Source organism: Cynoglossus semilaevis, chromosome 8 (assembly GCF_000523025.1).
Source record: "Cynoglossus semilaevis isolate Cse_v1.0 chromosome 8, Cse_v1.0, whole genome shotgun sequence".
Taxonomy (NCBI): domain Eukaryota; kingdom Metazoa; phylum Chordata; class Actinopteri; order Pleuronectiformes; family Cynoglossidae; genus Cynoglossus; species Cynoglossus semilaevis.
Window position 1 is genome coordinate 25,899,811 of NC_024314.1, and position 20,857 is coordinate 25,920,667.

General features: G+C 40.5%; 1 protein-coding gene and 1 long non-coding RNA gene across 2 annotated transcripts in view; one reads left to right on the forward strand and one right to left on the reverse strand.

The window, feature by feature from the left end:
• Positions 1–18,855, reverse strand: part of LOC103382909 (protein phosphatase 1H) — a 24,441-nt gene extending 5,586 nt beyond the window's left edge. The window contains exons 1-8 of the mRNA XM_008315886.3: positions 16,996–18,855; positions 10,132–10,318; positions 9,347–9,723; positions 7,825–7,932; positions 7,522–7,606; positions 6,283–6,401; positions 2,342–2,405; positions 801–908 (exon numbers count right to left, since the gene is read on the reverse strand). Coding sequence (XP_008314108.1) covers positions 801–908; positions 2,342–2,405; positions 6,283–6,401; positions 7,522–7,606; positions 7,825–7,932; positions 9,347–9,723; positions 10,132–10,318; positions 16,996–17,387 — 1,440 coding nt within the window. The 5' untranslated portion in view covers positions 17,388–18,855. The remainder of the gene's footprint in view (positions 1–800; positions 909–2,341; positions 2,406–6,282; positions 6,402–7,521; positions 7,607–7,824; positions 7,933–9,346; positions 9,724–10,131; positions 10,319–16,995) is intronic.
• Positions 1–20,851, forward strand: part of LOC107988890 (uncharacterized) — a 31,799-nt gene extending 10,948 nt beyond the window's left edge. The window contains exon 3 of the long non-coding RNA XR_001760428.2: positions 20,563–20,851. This is a non-coding gene — a long non-coding RNA (uncharacterized LOC107988890). The remainder of the gene's footprint in view (positions 1–20,562) is intronic.
• Positions 20,852–20,857: the final 6 nt, after the last annotated feature.

A 20,857-nucleotide genomic window follows, 5' to 3' on the forward strand; every position in this document is an offset into this window, starting at 1 on the left:
CAGACAGACAGACAGACAGACAGACAGTCAGTCAGTCAGACAGACAGAGCTGGAGTGTTCCTGCGTCAGGGGACCTGCTTCAGACGGAGAGGGAGGAAAATGCAGCTCCTTTTGGGGACTGTGGTGCAGGTTTGAGGGGGATAAAAGTGAATATGATCGATGTCTGGAGAGAGAACCTGCTCAGGAGACTAACAGTAGACAGGAGGAGGAAAGAAAGAAAGAAAGAAAAAAACGTTCAAAGTCTCAGCCTTCAGTGAACCAGCTGTAGCCTGTCTTTGGGTCATTTTGGCTGAGGTCAGAGGTCAGATTCAGGCGTACAATTGTACAATAAGTTACACTATAGTGTTGTACTAAGTCATAGTATATACTGTAGCCAGTACTCCAGTGACAGGTCACCCCCCTCACCTCCTTCCTACCTGTATCTTTCTGTCACCTGTTTTTCCAGTAATGGGAGATATTTATATTTACCAGGATACAGCTACAGAGAGCGAGAGAGCGAGAGAGAGAGAGAATGTAATGCTTCATCAAACTATAATCCTCCCCCCTGACATAACTCACAACAAATCAAGTGTTGGCAGCGTTGCTTATAAAAACGTATTCCACTTCATTTGTGAGTGTAGAGCAAGCAACGTACTGAGAAAAAGTATTTCCAGGAGCCACTGTTAACTGTTTCCCAGACTCTATTCAACTGACTCAACTCGCTCTTCTGCTGAAGTCGGTTTTGTCATTGTCACGTTATTAACACGACATTATGTCAAATAAAAAAGTTTAAATAAAAAGATTAAGTCAGTAGAACTTACCTCTGGGCAACAGGAAAGGAACGGCTTGATGTAAATGTTGGAATCATGAACCTTAAGATCATGGTCACCGAGTCCGCGAGTTACGCCGATAGTGGCCAACACCCGAGCCTGTTTAAAAAAAAAAAAAAAAATCTTTAATTTCTAAATCATCTCTATGTTCGTTTTTATGTTTGTAAAGTATTCCTTACATTTTTACCCAGAAATCGGTCAAAATCCCAAACCTCACTTAACATCAGTTTTGATTGGTTTTCCAACGTATCCTGTTAAAGTTCAGCCCCGTCACAAGCGCCTCTTCAACACGTCAATCAAGGCACAAAAGTTCTGACGTTTGGATGGAATTTTGAACCAAGGCATTTACAAGACTCTGTGAATCCCCTGCAAATCGATCTTTGGTCGAGTCATATAGTAATTGTCCATATTTTAGCCATTTAATTCTGAGGCCCCTCTTTGGAAATGGAAATTTTTTGGCAGCTAAACTTCCATTAATTCCATTTAAGCTCTGGCGACAGCGAACGTCGCTGGATCGTTGCCAGATTTCTTTCTTTTCCCCCTTTGTTTTCATAAGGCCACACTGAGATACAAACTGAGGTTCATCAGATTTTGACATTTTCATGGCTGGTCCTGTTGTCTTGATAACACTGCCTGCACAGCATCCAATGATTTTCCACACGTCCCTTTTTTTGTTCAAAGAAGCATAAACTGTAGTACGTCCCTTGCTCCAGACACACTACATAGATTTGACACTGAAGGAGTCGGTAAGGAGTAGGGAATAAGGAGTGATTTTTCGGCGGTGGTGAACGTTTGTCTTCCAATGCAGTGGATAAATTTAGATACAGAGATGTTTGAGTTGCTGCTGCTGGTGGTGGTGGTGCTGTTTGACAGCAGTGGAAATCTAACATCTGGTTAAACCATCAGGAGTAAATAAATGTCAGGACTGGAATCAGACCATCAGAAAAACGGAGACAGTTTCCAGGTAGAGCTGTTGTTCTTCACCGCGTGCTGTTCTCAGCAGCACCACTCCTCATCGCACAAACTGTTTTCCTTTATATTTACTGCAGCCTTGGATTTGTTCCCAGTGCTCCACACCACAAACGGTTAGCTTCCTCGTCAGTCAATTGATATGTTAATGATATAACTGTTGTTCGTGTTTCGAGGTCGTTTGACCTTAAAAGTCACTTTGGGAATATACTTCCTTGGCTCTTTAATGGCTCAGAGAAACTTCTGAGGAAGACCTGTTGCATTTCTTGGCGTCCAGAATCGACTGAACGTATGAAGCACGGGTTGGAACCCCAGAGCGTTTTTTGGTAATTTATCTGACGGAGAGTTTCGGGTTTCAGCCACTCCCTTTCATTTTCTCCACCGCTGTCCCACTGGAAATTACCTTCCCTCCTTCTCAAAGGGACAACTATCATCTCCCATGTGGAGCGTGTCTTTGTGCGTCCGCGTTTGTGAGACAAAGCCGCTGACTTAAAACAGATGGACCCACTACTTCCCAGCGAGGGTTTACAGAAACGGACACAAACACGTGCAACTACACTCACCTTTTTCCCTTCGCCGTATACCAGCGGGAACTTGAGGTCTTCGTCTTCGAGGGTCTTGTAAGCCCTGTTTGTGAGGACGGAGGGAGGGTTAAGGACACACACACACACGTACTGTTTATTATGTTTTGTGAGGAGTTCAACAGTCCCTACACCAGTGATGTCGCGACTCAAAAGACTAAACGGAAACAGACGATCATTCTGACCATTCCAAAAGTATGACTGCTAACCATGCTAACCAGTGGGGGGTAGCTACACAAATAACTTCTGAACATATCTATCCAAAATGACTTCCATAGTGTAGCTGTTATCACACCTGCTTACACATCTGCCTTACATGCAGTAGGTTCTGGGTTCGAGCCCCAGAGGACCCACATACTTGGCACCACTCGTTGGGCTTCTTCTGCGACAGGATGCAATTTCCCCAATGTGGGATCAATAAAGTTTTTATTATTATTATTGTTAGATTTTATGATGTTATTCACTAACTGACTCTTCTCACCAGTCATATTTGTACCATGCATTTTGGCATAAATATTCATGATTGAATGATTGAGCTTCCAAAGACTCTGCTTCATTAAAGACAGAAGTCCCTAATCCCTAATGGTCCATCTCGGTGGTCTAGGTCAGGGGTGTCAAACTAATTTTGATTCAGCGGCCGCATACAACCTAATTAGATGTCAATTGGCCCGGACCATAACATAATTAACTATAAATAACGAAGAGTCCATGTTTTTCCCCTTTGTTTTCATGCAAACAAGTACAAGTATATTAGCTATTTATTATTATTTATTCATATTTAATGAAATATAAGTTTTGCAAAAAATATCCTATAATACATGAAGTGTTTTTAATTTTTTCTTTATTTTTAAAATTCATCACGTGGGCCGGATCGAACACCCCAGTGGGCCGGTTTTGGCCCCCAGGCCATATGTTTGACACCCCTGATCTAGGGCATTACCCGTTGACCGGCCCTTGGTACGAAAAAGGTTGGGCACCACTGATTAAAGACGCGGTGGCCTTCCTACTCCAACCTTCTGGTAAATCCACATTCAGCACTGTTTCAAAACTCTAAACATTTTTAGGCAAATATTCAAAACAGATCTAATTGGAAGATTATACACCATCTATGCGTGAAGGAGAACCTTGGTGTAACGCCAGTCTTCGCACAGTATCTGACTGCACCTGTTTAGCAACCGTGGAAGTGCTAGCTCTATCCAGAATGCAGTGTCTCATTTGCTTCAGGTGAGGAATTCTGGACAAGAACCAAGTTAATTGTTCGCTTGGTTGTTCTTGGAATCAGGTCATAATCTTGATGAACTTTTTTTTACCAGGAAAAGAAAAGTTTGCTCCATTGTGCTCCAACGGGGCAAAAGGGGAGAGGCTTTCGTCTACTGCACTCTCAAAACAACAGAAAATTAAGCTCAGACATGCACAAAGATCTGAAAGGCACTTAAAAATGTAACTTTGATGTCAGAATGTGAAAAACTCCACGAAGAACCGCGCACCAACTTCAAACAGATTTTTAAGCGACCGGCGTTTGATCTCTGTGCTAGACTGCATCGCTGTATGTGAAAACTAAACTGTATTCTTTTGGCCGAACTTTGATGCACCTCCACTCTGCAACATTCACAGCGCAGGCGCGTCACCACGCCACCGACCCCACCAACTCGTCGAAACGTCGCTCCCTCTCATCAGGACAAAGAGAGCCAGCGATGAGTCACACACATTAAATTATCGTTCCTCTGTTTCCTCTAGAAGGAGAGGAGGCCGCTGAATGACAGTACTCATTTTCTCTAACCCTTTTCTTTTTCAAGGTGAGCTTTTATGGCCTCTCTTTCCAAGTATACTCAAACACACACACACACACATATCTGCACCCAGGGCATGGGAAGAATACAAAAAGCAGTCTGGCTCTTAAAGAGGTCCAGATGAGCAGTGTCATGCCCAAAGGCACAGCAACTGTAGTTTGCTTTTGTAAACAAGCCACAGTGGCTGTAGGCAGAGTCATTACAGTGTCTTAGCTCCTCTTTTAGAGATATTGTGCAGCTACATCAAAATGTAACCCAGGTCGCCCCTGAAGCAGAGAACTTTGATAACAAGGTTCAACCAGGACTATAAAAAAAAAACAACAAAAAACAAGAGCTTTGATTTAAAAAAAAAAAAGTCACTAAAAGCTTCCCTTTGATGCATGGTGGCATTTAGTGTGTGTGGCTTATGTAATGATGTTGTAGCACGATTGTCTAAAATAAAGCGAAATGCAGAAGTTTCCGGTTTTGAGTACAAATTAAACAGACAAAGTCCATAAGTCCATGGGTCTTAAACTCCTGGCTCGCGGGCCACTTTTGGCCCAAAATCCACCCACGAGCGGCCCGTAGATTTACGAGCTCACTTCAACATACACATTAAATTATCGTTCCTCTGTTTCCTCTAGAAGGAGAGGAGGCCGCTGAATGACAGTACTCATTTTCTCTAACCCTTTTCTTTTTCAAGGTGAGCTTTTATGGCCTCTCTTTCCAAGTATACTCAAACACACACACACACACATATCTGCACCCAGGGCATGGGAAGAATACAAAAAGCAGTCTGGCTCTTAAAGAGGTCCAGATGAGCAGTGTCATGCCCAAAGGCACAGCAACTGTAGTTTGCTTTTGTAAACAAGCCACAGTGGCTGTAGGCAGAGTCATTACAGTGTCTTAGCTCCTCTTTTAGAGATATTGTGCAGCTACATCAAAATGTAACCCAGGTCGCCCCTGAAGCAGAGAACTTTGATAACAAGGTTCAACCAGGACTATAAAAAAAACAACAAAAAAAAGAGCTTTGATTTAAAAAAAAAAAAAAAAGTCACTAAAAGCTTCCCTTTGATGCATGGTGGCATTTAGTGTGTGTGGCTTATGTAATGATGTTGTAGCACGATTGTCTAAAATAAAGCGAAATGCAGAAGTTTCCGGTTTTGAGTACAAATTAAACAGACAAAGTCCATAAGTCCATGGGTCTTAAACTCCTGGCTCGCGGGCCACTTTTGGCCCAAAATCCACCCACGAGCGGCCCGTAGATTTACGAGCTCACTTCAACATAAGGGTTTCTGGTTTGAATCTGATGATGTCAACTGCCCTTGAGTCCCGTGCACGTTAGCATACTTGGCTAGGACGCTAACTGGTGTGGGCAAAACTCAGTAGCATGTCAGAAATGGGTAACTCTACAGACCCACGTCTCCTCTACTGGTCTTTCTGTTGTGTCCGGAAAGGGACGCTAGCATTAAAACTTGTAATTGCCATTTAAAGACAGTTGTGGTCACCGGTGCGCGGACAATGGCTACACCGGGTACACGCAGCGATAAAATGTTGTAATAAAATCATATGTGGATGAAACTTGGAAACAACGTCCTTGGTTGTGTGCTTGGAGAAATTAGAACTGCAGTCCATATGGTGGCTCCAGAGGGAGGGGAGTCGCGGGGGAGGGGGGGGGCAGCCTTACTGTGAAATATACATCACACACAGTGCCGGATGTGTCCCAGAGTGTCAGACAGAGTGTGTCTGTAACAGCACATCTCATTATCAGCTTTCCCTGCAGCCACAATTAAGCAGCACACAGTGGCTGGCTCACCCACATAACACTGCGCATACAGGACCATCTCTGCTGTGTCATTAGACGGTTGGAGGTTGGCCTGCCTCCTCGTTAGCTCTCACACTGTGGACGAGTCTCTGCAGCTGCCACAGTGACGGGAGGAGGACGGTGTGGGTGAGGCTCGGATCCACTCAACGTCTACACGACCAACGTTTTTAAAATCTGCACAACCTTAATTTTCTGTGGATTTATGTAGAGAGTGGGTCGTCTGACTCATAATTTGCCATGTATTCTAAAGGAAGGCTGTTATTCTCAACTGGGGGAAGGGTCAAAAAAAAAAAAAAAAAGAAAAAATGAAAGGTTGATGGCGGACTCACCAGCCGTTCATGGTGAAGTCTCTGTAGAGCATCCTCTTGCCCACCTCCTTTCTCTGAACTCTCCTGGGAAATTCCAGGTGCGTGAACTCGTTCCCTAACAGGTGGGGCTGCATGAAACCCTGGAGGAGGAACAGTGATGTGAGGCTTTTGGTTTGCTGATAGAATGAAAGTTGATTTTTGTCTTTGGTATGTCAGTGTTGGGCTTAATAGTATCAGGAATTTTGTGACAGAATTAAAAATAAGGTCAGATACAGTGTGTAGAGAGAGTTTGGTTCGAAGGAAGTGCTTGTGAAAAACCACCCTGTAAAACCTGGCTGATATAATAAGCAACCTTGAAGTTATAATAAAACTCATAATGAAAAAGGAAGTAGTTTCTATGTACTCTTCCGTTCATGATCCATGGTGCAACGCCATTTAGTTGTTTTTATATATTTAGCATTACTTAAATGAACATGGATTGAATCTCCACGATGAGGCATTTAATGCCCTTGTAAAATGTAAAATTTCCGTTGGTTTCCTCACTTTGTAGAGCAACTGACACAAGTTGAGCAACTGCATGTTAGCTTAGAAATGACACTAACTAAACTAAGCTGAGAGAGAGCCAAATGCTAATTAAACATTAAAAAAATAATTAGGTCGTTGTGGCAAGTAAAATGCCTTTAGCTAAAAATAGCTAACAGTTACTTGGGAATACCCAAACGTGTCGTAAAGCTAAGCTCAAAGAGGCTAAGACTTATTTACAAACAGCTAAAAGTTGACAAGAAAATTGAAGAAAATGATCCAAAATGATGATCAGCTCAATTATAAGTAAGTACAATTTTACTGAAAAAAAATATTATATATATAATATTTTATTAATCAGGTGCAATTAAACTCTAACGACCGTGAGAACAAAAGAGCTGGATAATAACTAGCAAAAATGTACAAACTTAATAATTAGTGTTAGGATCGATAGCTAATTGTTGGCTCAAAATTTAGCCTTAAAATAAGCCATAGTTAATAAAAAAAATACATATATATATATATATATATGTATGTATGTATGTATATAACAGCACTAAGTTAGTGGTAATAACTAGAAACATATTAACAGTGAACTACCTACTGTGGTTAATGATTACAACGAAAGGAGAAAGTAGTAATTAGTTTTAATTACTCTGTATAATCCAGGTCACATAATGAATGTCACATAGGTGTGTGTGTGTGTGTGTGTGTGTGTGTGTGTGTGTTTTTTTTTACCAAGAACTGAAGTCGCTGTCGCTCTGACTCCGGCGTGAACTCTGTTGACACGGGGATGATCTCGTTGTTTCTAATAATGACAGCCCTGCAGACACACACACACACACACACACACACCCAGCTGAATGTATAAGTGACATAATGTTCAACAGACCGAGGCAGAGGAGTGAGCTGAACCTCCTCCATCTCTGCCTCAGCATGTTGATCCACTGCTATTAAACAGACGTCTTTGGACTCGCCCCCACCCCACCCCCACCGGGAGGCGCTGTGTTCGACCCTACATTTAGTCATTTAGTCACGCACCTGCTGTCACCTGCGTTCCCCACATAGAGTTTCCCCAGCAGGTAGACCACAGTGAGGGCCGTACATCCTCCTGAGATGTTGTAAACTTGTTTCTCCCTCAATATGAGCGTGCTGAGAGAGAGAGAGAGAGAGAGAGAGAGAGAGGTAGTTTGGGGTGAGGACAAGGTGGCTGTAGGGTGATAGGAACAGTGTTTTCTGTTTCTTTTTTTTTCTACTCTGGTTTCAACCACATTCTTTATCATAAGCATTGCTTTCCATTGCCATCTAGTGGCCGTATTCAGAGTTTCTATATGTACTCATGCATTAGATTTCATTTGTCATTTTCAGTGCTGTTTCCCTTAATTGTATAATAAGAACCAATTATATTACATCAATTACAGAAAAATAGGGAAATGTTTACGATTCAAAAACACTCGATAGCCATAAATATTTAACACAGTTTGATCAGGAAATGTAATAAAGGAAACACTAAGTAACGTGGTTAAGCATTTGTAAAAATATTTTTAGAATATATGGTGAGAAAATTTCGGGAGTTTTTTGTCCTTTTTTCAATGTCTTTGCAATGAGAAGCTGATGGAGTTTTTAAAGACTTTTGATTTTTGTATAACTACGAGATCATCAAACCAAACCTAAGCCACATTTGATGTGGTCCAAGAACCGCACACACCCATTTAAAGACCACGACTCGGGATTGGTCGTAAAAGTAAAAACTGATTTTTTTTCTGATTTTAAAAATTGTTCAACTAAAACTCTGATAAGGAAAAGAAGAGAAGAAGAACTCGTACAATTTCCTGGAAGTCACACCCACGGCCATTAAAATGACACAGCAGTCAGAGGACGATTAAAGCAGATTAAACTATTAAATTACAAATCAAAGTGACTTCAACGGCTACAACTACCAACAACATTATACTAGCATATATATATAAAAATATATATATATGTATATATACACATATGTATGTATATATATATATATACATATATATATGTATGTATCTCGTTGTACCTTGTATAATGACAATAAAGGCTTTCTATTCTATACATATACATATACATATATACATATACATATATATACATCTTAATTTCCAACCTAAACCTGGTCCCTGAAATTCCTATGTTGCTTGATTTGTTTATCAGTGTTGTATCAGTACAAATGTGAAAGTAAATATATATATTTTTACAAATATATATATATATATGTGTATATATATATATACACACATATATATATATATATATATATATGTGTATATATATATATATCAACAGGTTAAGTACAAAAAAAACTACAAAGCCCAATCCCTCTTGTTAGACTTCGTGTTTATTTTTATCTCTGCTGTGTTTGTGTGCTTTATGCCTCGTACAGCATCACCCTCTCTCCTGAGGCTGCTGCACGGCCGCGCCTAGATTAAAAATATTTTTCTTGAATCCAAAACAGCTTTTAACAATAGCTGTTAACACCAAATAAAATTACTGAAGAAAAAAAAAAACACGTTAATCTGAGAATGGGTGCGATCTCACCATTTCTTTGAAGGCGTTCTCTATAGCACCAATCACCAGGCTTTCGTGCTGGACCTTCTTCTCTATGAAGAAACGAGGCGGTGGCGGCGTGCTGCTGGGCGAACCGGGCGCCCCTGTGGCCCCCCGCAGCGAGGCCGCCCTGGTGAGCGAGCGGTGAGGGCCGGGGGTGTTTCCCTGGAGGTAGGGGTTGCTGTCGGGCTCTTCGCCCAGCACAGTGGGGGGGTAAGATGACGGGTTGTGCAAAATCTCGATCACGGCCTGGAGCTGACAGGCGATGTGGTGCTGCAGCAGGCGCGACGCAACGACAGCCGCACCAGAACCAGCGTGACCATCAAACAAGGCCCAGTAGTGGAACACGACCCCTTCATTATCCTGTGGACACAATTATACACACGTTATTTATACAGAGCGACATAATAAATAAATATTTAATCATATTTAGGGATGTACCCTGATTATCAAAATGAGCTGTAATGCTGCCATCTAGTGACTTTCACTTTCATCTACAGGCTTTTTTCCCCAAAACTAATTTTTTGAGGGCACATGGTTTTCATTATCGGAGGAAAAACTGATAACAATTCTTACAAATATTACATAATTATGCTAATATTGGGCCGATAATATTAGTCGGGCGATATTATCGGAGATCCCTAATTTGAACTTTTTTAGCATTAGCACTTTTGTTACTCTTTTCTCAGGTGCACACATTTATTGCACAAACTGTACTGGACTGTGTGTGTGTATTGGTGTGTGTGTGTCGGTGTGTGTGTGTTTACTCACTTCCTCCAGCTTGTGCTGCAGGTGGAGCCCTAGAGGCTCTCCATTTGGCAGAGAGCTGCGCCTCTTGGCGGTGGGGGTTTTACTGGGCGTGGACTGAGGGCAGTAGCTCATCGGCCTCCTCCTGGCCACTACCACGGTGCAGCACGCCTGGTCCTCGTTCAGTGCACTCTTACCTGCGTTAATCACCCTGTGAGAGCAGGACAAACAGGAACACTGTGTAAATACAAGCCCAGTCACATTTCATGCCCCCTCCCGTAATAAATCATTTGGGGCTGAGAACATTTTTGTTTTTGTTTTTTGCTGAAATCAACAGCTTGATTATGCTTGTCCACAATGATAGCTGTGGTCAGGAACTGGATTGCGTAAGACACTTCCTGTGAAATAAACTGTTATGTTTTTAAGAACACAGCAGTCGTAGACGGCCACAGGTTTGCTCCTGTGTTTTATCCAGTGAGATTATTCCACAAGAAATGCACGTAGCAGCCTGATTTAAATAACAAAAAGTTTTTTTTAAAGCATCAAGAATCATAATAACACTCAGAGTTGTCACCAAGCTTTAATGAAACGCTGCGGTAGCTGTCAATCATGCAAGGTGTCTGTATAAATGCACAACATATGGTGTGAATAATCTACAAATGTAATCAAAATTAGCATAGCATTCGCTCCAAAGCGACTTAGCAAGACAGACTGTAAACTTATGATAACAAAATTAGGATGTCAAAGATTAAAATTTCTAATAAATGACCTTTGTTTTTCGAGGCAACTAACTGGTCTTTACACAGGGAAAACAGATGTTTTTTTTCTAAGACATAACGAAGCTCCTCAAGCTAACGTGTAGCTAGCTAGCGCAGATTAACAGGTTGTTATTAAGTTAGTTATTCAGTGGGAATATACAGCGCTGAAAACGTGTTTGTTAATAACTTTCTCACACCAGACAAATGTAATTATTGAATAATTAGTAAAAGTAAGAAAAAACTGCATTAACACAACACACGTTTCCAACAACATGTTGCTAACAGCAAGCTTTTAGCATATATGCAATAATGTTGAGTGCCTTTAGTAGTGTGCTATGGAGTAAAGTGATAAAATTATATATAAAAATACGCAATAATGTTGAGTGCCTTTAGTAGTGCAGTAAAGTGATAAAATTATATACAAAAATAAATTTTGGACAGCTATATTGGAATATTTTATATAGAAATAAAACAAAATTAATCAATGAAAAAGAAAAAAAAATTCTTTAGTGTAACAAATTCTAGGGTACTGCAGTACTCTGCAGGTACTCTGACGTGGGTATTTGCCTCTGGCTGAAAAGCCAGACATTTTCCAGACGCCACCTGCAACACACATGCGTGATACACACACACACACACACACACACAGCTGTTACATCCAAACAAAAAGACCCGGGTCACAGCGCTGAGGTTCGGCCTGACACTAACATCTGAAGTAAAGCAGATCGCACCGAGGGCTAATGATAGATAATGTAACAGACACTTTAGTAGAGGGTGAGGAAACGGGGTGAGGAAACGGGGTGAGGCGGCTCCAGTGAGAACCGGTGAGCACCAGACATCTGTGCGTCGAAGGTGTCTGCGTTTGTGAGAAAACGGGCACGTCTATTTATAACCCCAGGTCGTGGGAGAGGGTTCTGAGAGCAACTAGCATTGTTGTCTGGTCAACAGACGAGATGGCGGGGACGGGAAGATAATCCCAAGAAAAAAAAAAGAGTTGCTCTCAAAAGTTAATGTGAAAATTTTAACAGACATCTGTTAAAGAGAAGTCTGCTTTAATTGAACGATCGTTGCACGTTGCGTAACCTTGTATCAGCAAATGTAACATGGCTTGTTTTTACAGACGCCCGAGGTTTGGGCTGAGTCTCTGGGAAGCCTTTGTTTAAAAGAGCAGCTGTCCACTGCACATGTCTGCTTAGTATCTAAGACAGAGGAGAGGGTGAGGGTGAGGGGAGGGGGGGGAGGCAGGGAGTTGAGAGCAGCTGCCTCTACAACATGCAGACTAAAGTTATTGGTTGTCCATCGTGGAAGGACAAACTGAATTTAGAAAAAAAAAAAAAAGTTGTCAAAGTTAGCTCTAAAGACTCCTAGTTTATGTGAGTGTTATTTAAGAAAGCTGTCCAAAAAAAACCATGTCAGGTGTTTCAAAACGTGGGTGAGGGTGAGTGACTACCTGCAGCTAAAAGACATGCACAAAAATGTAGCCAAACTTTAGCATCGCAGAGACATTCATGTAACTTAAAGAGGGGCCGCAAAGAACAAGAGAAAACAGTAACAATATTAGAAAAAAAAGATTTTTTTCATATTCAATTATTAGTTTATTACTATCCTGTATATCGTCCGAAACAGGAGCCAAACGGCACTAATTGTAACTTAGTACTGATTAATTACCTTTACTGTAGTTGTTATAGAAACTAAACGTTTAACCAGTAATAGCTTAGGCACAAACAGAAAAAAGTAAATCAATATTACTTTTAAAACATGAAGGTCATTCAAAGTTGATACCAGACGACTGTGACGGTAATCGTCACCGTTCATTTCCTATTGTACACCATGGACGTTGCAGATAGCGCTAATGTGAGATTAAGATGGACGCTCCGCTTTGTTCTTATCTGAGCGGTGGCAGAAACGCTGACGACGACTTTCCTTTCCTGTCGGTCAAGTTTTCCTTTTTTGTTTTCCAATTCCAATTCCTTCCATTAGGAACAAAAACCTCATTTCACCTCCATTGTCAACCCTTTAATTCACTCTTTGTTTCACCAACATCAGCTACAGATTCTGGGCCAATCAGCTGCAAGGATGGAACCATGGTTAAGATCAAAGCTCCGTTTCTGTCCCACTGAGAACATGAACGGAGCAATAAGACCAAAAAATCACTGCAGGTGAAAATTTGATTAAAAACTCAATCATAAATATAAACAGTTTTTAAATTTTTTTTCCCTGATTGGATGAAATGATCATCCAACATAATTATACAAGTACAAAGAGATTATAATTTAAACTTTGAATAATGAGTACAATCGATTATAACTATGCAGTAATAATAAGATGACACTCAGATCCAGATCCAGCTTCAGGAAGAGATTTACAAAACCAGCTTCATCACATCCTCCATCCTTCTTCCAGCGCCAGAAGATAAAAAAAAAAACGCAGCTATTTAAGCCTCTTAATGTAACATTAGCTCCATGAGTCAGACCGGTTAAAATTGTAAACGTTCACCAAAGACGCTGCATTCTGGAAGAATAACAAATATAAATAATAAAAAAAAAAATCACCAATCTGGAGGGGCTATAACCCACGCCTCCGGTGATTTTCATACAAATCCTCTTTTTTTTTTCTTCGGGCAAACAAGGATAAAAGCATTGTGTTATCAATATAGGATATTATGTAAGAGGACCATCAGGGAGCGGCTCAACACAATTATATCCTCTCAGTGGTTGCGGTAATGCATCTGTGTTGGCAGGAGTCTGCGAGAGCGAAGGAGGAGGAAGAACGGAATGACGTTCAAATATTTTTAATAAAGTCAGGCCAGAAACGACAGGAAGAATTCTTAGGCTTCGCTAAAGGTCTAAGGGGACGGCAAAAAAAAAAAAAAAATGAAAAGGCGTAAAATCTCCTAAAGGACAAGTCGTAGAAAAGACGCTCCTGAGCATGAAGTACAAAACTGTGTAACTCTGGAAGTCGACGCTATGAAGGGAAAAAAAAAACTATAGGGTTTCAGACAATATATGTACACATATATGTACATATATGTACACACATATACATATATTTGTACATATATACACACACATATATATATGCATGTATATACCTACACACATATACATATATGTACATATGTATACACATATACATATATTTGTACATTTATATATCTAGACACATATACATATATGTGCACACATACATATATGTACATATATGTATACACATACATATATTTGTACATGTATATATCTAGACATGTACATATATGTACACACATATACATATATATATTAAAATCTCAGTTGATTAATCATTATATTGTCTATTATTATGTCTATCGGACAACAACTTACAGAAAGTGATGAAAAATGTGGTTCCAGAACCTCAAAATGACCAGGTTCTTTAGGACATGACACGCACCAATGGTCAGGTCAGGGACCGTCATTCTGCTGCTGTAAACAATTACCCAGAGAACAACAACTTCAGCTTTGGCAGTTAGTTGCCCACTAGATGCAATATATGGTCCTTGTTGCAGACGTTCCGCAAATTTCTGACCCACTTTAAGTTAACAAAAACATATTCCTGAAAGAAATGAGGAAAAAAAAAGAGAGAAAATGCAGGTAAAGGGCAGTGTATCGGCCCATAAACACGTGGCCCAAACCACAGGAAAACCAAGTGCCATTACAGGAAGATCCGTTTTTTCCTCATCTTTCCTTCTCATGTGTCTGTTTACTCTGTCATGAAATATAATCCACAAGAGAGAAACCGGGCGACTGCTTTCTAGGAATCGACATTTTTGGAAACGTGAGCTCAGGTTACACAGAAAAAGGGAAGGAGAGACACAGGAAACACTCTCAGGAGTATCACACGTACTACTGGAGTTTTCAACAAATACAACGGACTCTCTCTGGGGTCGGGGCGATTGCTAACATTCCAGGAGACATAAGTGATGATTCTACATGTCCTCACGTGACCTGCTGACCTACAGTCTGTATTATCAGCTCAGTCTCTCTGTTCATTATGGTCTGTTAGGCTCAGCTGAAGTTTAAAAGGCAGGGCCCGTCTCCTAATGTCTGACACGGATACAAAATATCAAATGCTCAAATATCGGCTGAGCTGTCCTGAGTGTTGTGCCCTCGGCCAATAATAGCTAGGTCCAGCCACCCCCCCCCCACTCTCCCTTCCAATCCCGCAATCCTGCAAGTGGACGATAATGGATGGATGATCTTACACTTGTACCTGATACATCGCTGTTTTTTTACTAAATCCAAACTTCACACTTACTCTTGGTCTCCAACGTTTGGCTGCGAGTGAGAAAGCACAGCCAACACGTTAGCGCCCACGTTAGCGAGTTAGCACTGTATTATCACTGTAGCGCAGTCATTACTTACTTTGTACGTCAGGAAGCAGGAAGTGGTGTAGATTAATGATATATTTGTATCACTTGTGTGACTTGTGTGTATATTTGTGTGTGCGTTGGTGGCAGTGCCACAAAAACCAACTACCAAGTAAACACGGTGTACTGTATCTTAACAAATCTAATTATAATTAATTACAGTTTCTGGCAACATTGACAGAATCTTTAATTCTGCTTCACTCGGACTAATTGCTAACGTTATCAGCTGCGTAGCAACAGTTTAACCGAGTCGTGTCTGATCGCAGACAACTCTCTCACGTCAACAAAATGGAATCAAGTACGACAACAAAGACTTAAACAACATAAACAAAAACAAGACAGCGCCACCTTCTGTTCACCGTCTTTTTCTCCCTGTAGAGCGAAAACACATTTAAAAAAGTATTTAATGTGAGTGAATGTCAAAATTAAATATATTTTGCTGTTTATCCACAATCACTAATAAGTGACAAGCTCGTTACGATGGCTCAAAATGAATTTTTTAAGACGTGTTCGTTACATGCTAATTAGTCACCTCAACGTCAGTGTCCTAGCTGCTTCATACTGTACGTCAGATTTACTCGGGCGGAACATGCCACATGGTTACGTAAGCGCCCGTGAGTCACGCCGCGCCGCTATGAACAAAATGTGAACGATAACGGCAGAAATGACAAAATAAAAAAACTACAGAAAACGGCTAACTCTCCGACGTTCTACTGAACACAGCCACGGCTCAGTCTGGAGTAGACGGCCAACCTTCTCATCTCGATGGTGTGGTCTGCTACAGATTGTCTGTTTGTTGACATGCAATCACACACACACACACATACAGTGAGCCATAAATAGAGCAGAGTTGTAGACTAATACCCAGATGCTGCGGTCTCACACGTGAAGCTAAGCTGGAGGACACTGATCCTCTGGCTGAACTCGTCTTCACTTTAACCAGCCTGCAGTTCGTAGCTGGACTGGGGCTGGATTAAAGCCTGTGGCAGGATATAAATAATAATAAAAAAAACTGAAAATATTCTATACTATGCAAATATGCAGTGTTAACAGTACAAACAAATGAGCAAATAAACAGCTGAAGACTGTAAGACTGTACAGCTGTTACTACTACATGCCGTATTTTGTGTATGTTTCTGCGATTAATTATTATTTATTCAAGTTACAAATCATATACATTGCTCTGTGTAGGAAAACAAACCTTTTGATGCGTGTCCTTGAACACAACGAGCAGATCTCTCGTCCTCATGGAAATGCATTGTTGTACTTGTAATTTATATATTCTCTATATATATCAATATATATTTGTATACAGTATATATAATATAGATAGATATACATTTATATGTATATTATTTAAAGATAATTAAATGCTTTTTTTAAAGCTCCCGTGGGCCACACAAAATGCCTTGGTGGACTGCATGCGGTCCACGGGCCTTATGTTTGACACGTGCTCTGCTCATGCTCTTTAGTGTATGTGCAGTATATATGTGTCTGTACCAATTTGTTTACTTGTATTCACTATTGGCAGAACGCCCCCCCCCCCGACCCCCACCCACCGTTTAAGAAACACAGATCTTTGTTAGACTGACGGAGGCCAAAACAGGTGCAGTTCTGTGTTCAGGTGTTTAAACTGTACATTTTAATGTCACTGTTGCATTAGCCATAGGGCAGCTAGGGGGCGTCACAATATGTTGGGTTTATCTACCCCCCCAGCCAGAGCCGCTTCGGCCGGGCTTTACTCACTCTGCGTATCCGGTGGCCCACGGTAATCTCCTGGTTTCCTTCAGGATGAGAATGGGCCGGGCTATGTGGTCCGCCGAGCACTCGATCTCATCCGGGGAGAGGCCAAGAAACTCCGGTCTCTTATACGGGAATTTCAGCGGAAGATCGGATCCGGGGCTTCCCCCTCCTCCGGAGCTGCCCCCGGCCATAATCCCTCCCATGAATCCGGCCACGGCGGACTTGACCCGAGTCAGCATGTTGGCGGTGCGTCGCGGAGGCGGCGGCGTGTCCGTCGGCCGTTGCGCGGCACCACGGCTGCCTTTCCCCGGATTCCCCCCCAGCTCGACCGCGCTGGCCGACGACGGGTTGGATGGAGACGAGCGGAGGAGAGCCTCAGCGGATGCAGGTTTCATTCAGTCATCCATCTATTCCTGCAACAATCCGTTCATCCCGTCGGCGGTGGAGAGACATCGGCAGACACCGGAGGCCTTTGGCGATGAAAACAGCGAGGATGCTTGGGTTTAAAGCCCGCACTCTCGCACTGGGAGTCAGTGATGACAGGTCTGATCTGCTGCCGTGGACGCGGAAATACACTCCAGATTAACCAGTCACGTGACGTGGAGAAATACACAACCCAGGGATGGATGTGCATGAGAGCTAACCCTTTCTTTTTGCGAACACCGTAAAACAGATTTAATTTAGGTGCAGTGATGTCATCTATATGCTGCTTTTTTGCCCCTTATTTTGTTTTATTTTTTATATTTTTTATTTTTACAAAAAGAGCGATACGATGATTACTACACCAGATTAACTTCATTTTACAATGTTTATTTTATATAAATATAATATATATAAATCGAAATCAATATTTTCAACAAACAGTCCAATTCCGTCGACCATGAAGTACATATAGATAACTATTTATTTATAATAAAAAACGAAACAAAATTAAAAATAAATAATAACATAACATAATAAGTGCATTTTCGTCAGGTGGAAGAGTGGTTAGGGCTCGTGCCTTACAGTAAGGAGAATACCAGATTGGGGTGTTAGGATGAGGATTAGGTTTGTTAGACACTTTAAATTGGGTTCAGTTAAGAATGTGAGTCAAATTAATTAATGATTATTAAATTAATAATTAATTAATAATTAATATTAATTAATGTTAATTTTTTTTTCAGGGTCTAAACTCACACAATGTCTGCAGGGATGAGCTCAAGCCTCCAAAAAAAATTAAAAATTAATTAAATTATCAGAGGAGGATAAACGTAGTAGCACAATTTCACCACTTGTGTTTATGTGTTGTAATACACACATAATCCCGACAGATGGTGCCATTTCTCCAAAGTAAAAGCCACAAATGGCACCTATTCGGTACCGCGGGTGTCAGTGAAATAGTAACATAAGCGGGGAGAAATAACAATGACAGGTGATCTTTGCCCCAGGTGTTGGTCACGTGATAACTCTTTTTAAAAGTCAAGTCTCCATGAAGGAAGCAGATCTTTTATCGAGTTCCCTAGAAAACCCAGACTACACCTATCATTTAAAAAGAAAGGTAAAAGAAAACATCTCATGAGTCCCTTTACAATTTCAAGGGAATATTTTTGCTTTTGTCAAATGTTGCCCTGAGATGTTTTTCAGGAGCAACAGACACACACACACACACACATCCTGTGTTTTGTTGTTGATAAGTCTGCAATAAAAAAAGAAAAAAAACAAAAAGAAAAAAACATTTGCTTTTGCTTTAACAGCTGTTTGAACATGCTGCAAAACATGAGACAGTTAAAATAATAATAATAATAATAATAATAATAATAATAATTATTATTATAGTTACCTTTACCAGTGCAACCTGAAATTTAGCCTTATTTTCCCATTGACTGTCATTTAAAAATGGCAACAACATCCCCTGGTGGTAGACTACTACTACTACCACTGGCAATTTTATTTATTTATTTTGTCGTTTTTAATTTGTTTAAACGACACTAATGGCAGCATTAGTGAAACTTTAATATTAATAGTTTTTATTTATTAATATATTATAATACTTATAAATAATATATTTAATGAATATAATAAATGCATGAAAATAATATTAACCACTAATGCTTACCAAGGCATATAATTAGCATTGTCGTCTAGCAACTGTAATCTAGAGCAGTGGTTCTCAAATTGGGGGGCACGGAGCTGAATTGTACTGATTTGTATTTGTATTTCCTATGTTCAATCAGAATAGTAGTTTTCCATCTCCAGAAGTTAGCACTTTTTTTGTTAGCACATCGGCTAACCATGAACTACAACTTGAAAGAGTCATAACGGGGTCAAGTAAGAGTCTGGTATGTGAACAATTTTCATCTGAATATGTTCTGGAAGTTTTTACCGACCTTCTTCCGAATCAGATTTAAATTCCAGTCTTGGAGTGAACTCCTGTGAAATCACGGCAGAAAGTTTTCTGGAAAATTCTGGCTCAGTGAGTCAGAGATGAGTTCATGCTCAACATGTGGAATCTCATGATGGATTCTGAGATTTTTTTCCCCCAGCCTTTGTGAACTGCTTATTCAGACTCATGCTATAATATGCAAACCTGGATTTAACATTGTAAAGATGGCGGTCCCAGGTTAACTGGAGGTTATTCAATTACCTCCCACTGTTTGAAATATAAGCAATTACACGGTGTGTTTGTCATGTTTGGGCACGTGCTCCGAACACAAAGCCAAGAGGAAGTGCTTTATTTAAAATCATAAAAGAGCTTTAAAGGTCATAAGATGCACTTGTTTTGAATGCGTTCCCTAAAGATAATCTCACATGAGAGCGTATTATGCAACGCACCTTAGTCGTACGTTTATGAGATTAAGAACTAAGTCAAATTATTGCAGAAAAAAACGATTGGTTCATGAGAATAAAGGTGGAAATCAACAATCGTAAATGAATGAAGTCTTGAAAAAAAAGAAGTTATAAAGTTATACGTACCTTAGCATTGGTTTCAAAATTAGGGAGACGCTTCCTCTGCTGGTACATGTAAAGGAACTGCAGGGACATACTGTAGCGCTTCCTTTTTAAAAGTTATTCTGAATATTTACCTACAGTTACTACAAAAAAGTAGCACTTTTTTCTGTAAATTTATGACTTTTTTCATAACATGATTTCGATCCACACTCACACTCGCGTACAACATCGGACATTTTTTCTTTTCACTGTTGTCGGACTTTAGTCCCATTTACTTACGACTCTTCTCAACATTTTAGACTTTTTTTTTTCTCCAATGTCACCTGAATACTTCTTTGGAACGCTGTGACACTTTTTTTTTCTTTTTTTTTTTTAATTTCACCTTAATGTGTAGTTGGTTAAACACGATGTTGATGTTCTACAAATTGAAGTTTAAATTGTAATTTTGAAACTGTGAAAGAAAAAAAAACAACTTTTTTATTTTATTTTGTGTTGTATGCTTGTGTCTTTCACAAATAATAAAAAAAAAAACAAAAAGAGGATGTACAATTAAAAAAAAAAAAAAAAAAAGCTCCTCCCCCAGAGGCAACAGAATACTTAAATGCACTCTCTTGCCTCCCTTTTACTCTGTCCTTGGCTCAGCACCAGAACACTCTGTGCCAAATCTGGGAGAAACTCTACATCATTTCAGCCTCCTGTCTGCGCTTACCTGAAGACAGACAGAGAGACACAGAGACAGAGAGAGAGAGAGAAAACAACAACAGAGAAGAAGGAAGTAGAAAGGCTTTAGTCCACACAACCAGGCCAGAGTAGAAGGAGGAAGAGGAGTGAGGAGCTGCTCAGTGAAGATGATCCCGTGGGTTGCTGTCCTCACGGCTGTCTGTCTCCGGGCTCAGGATGGAGCCACAGCAGGAAGGGCAAGAATAGAGCAAGACAG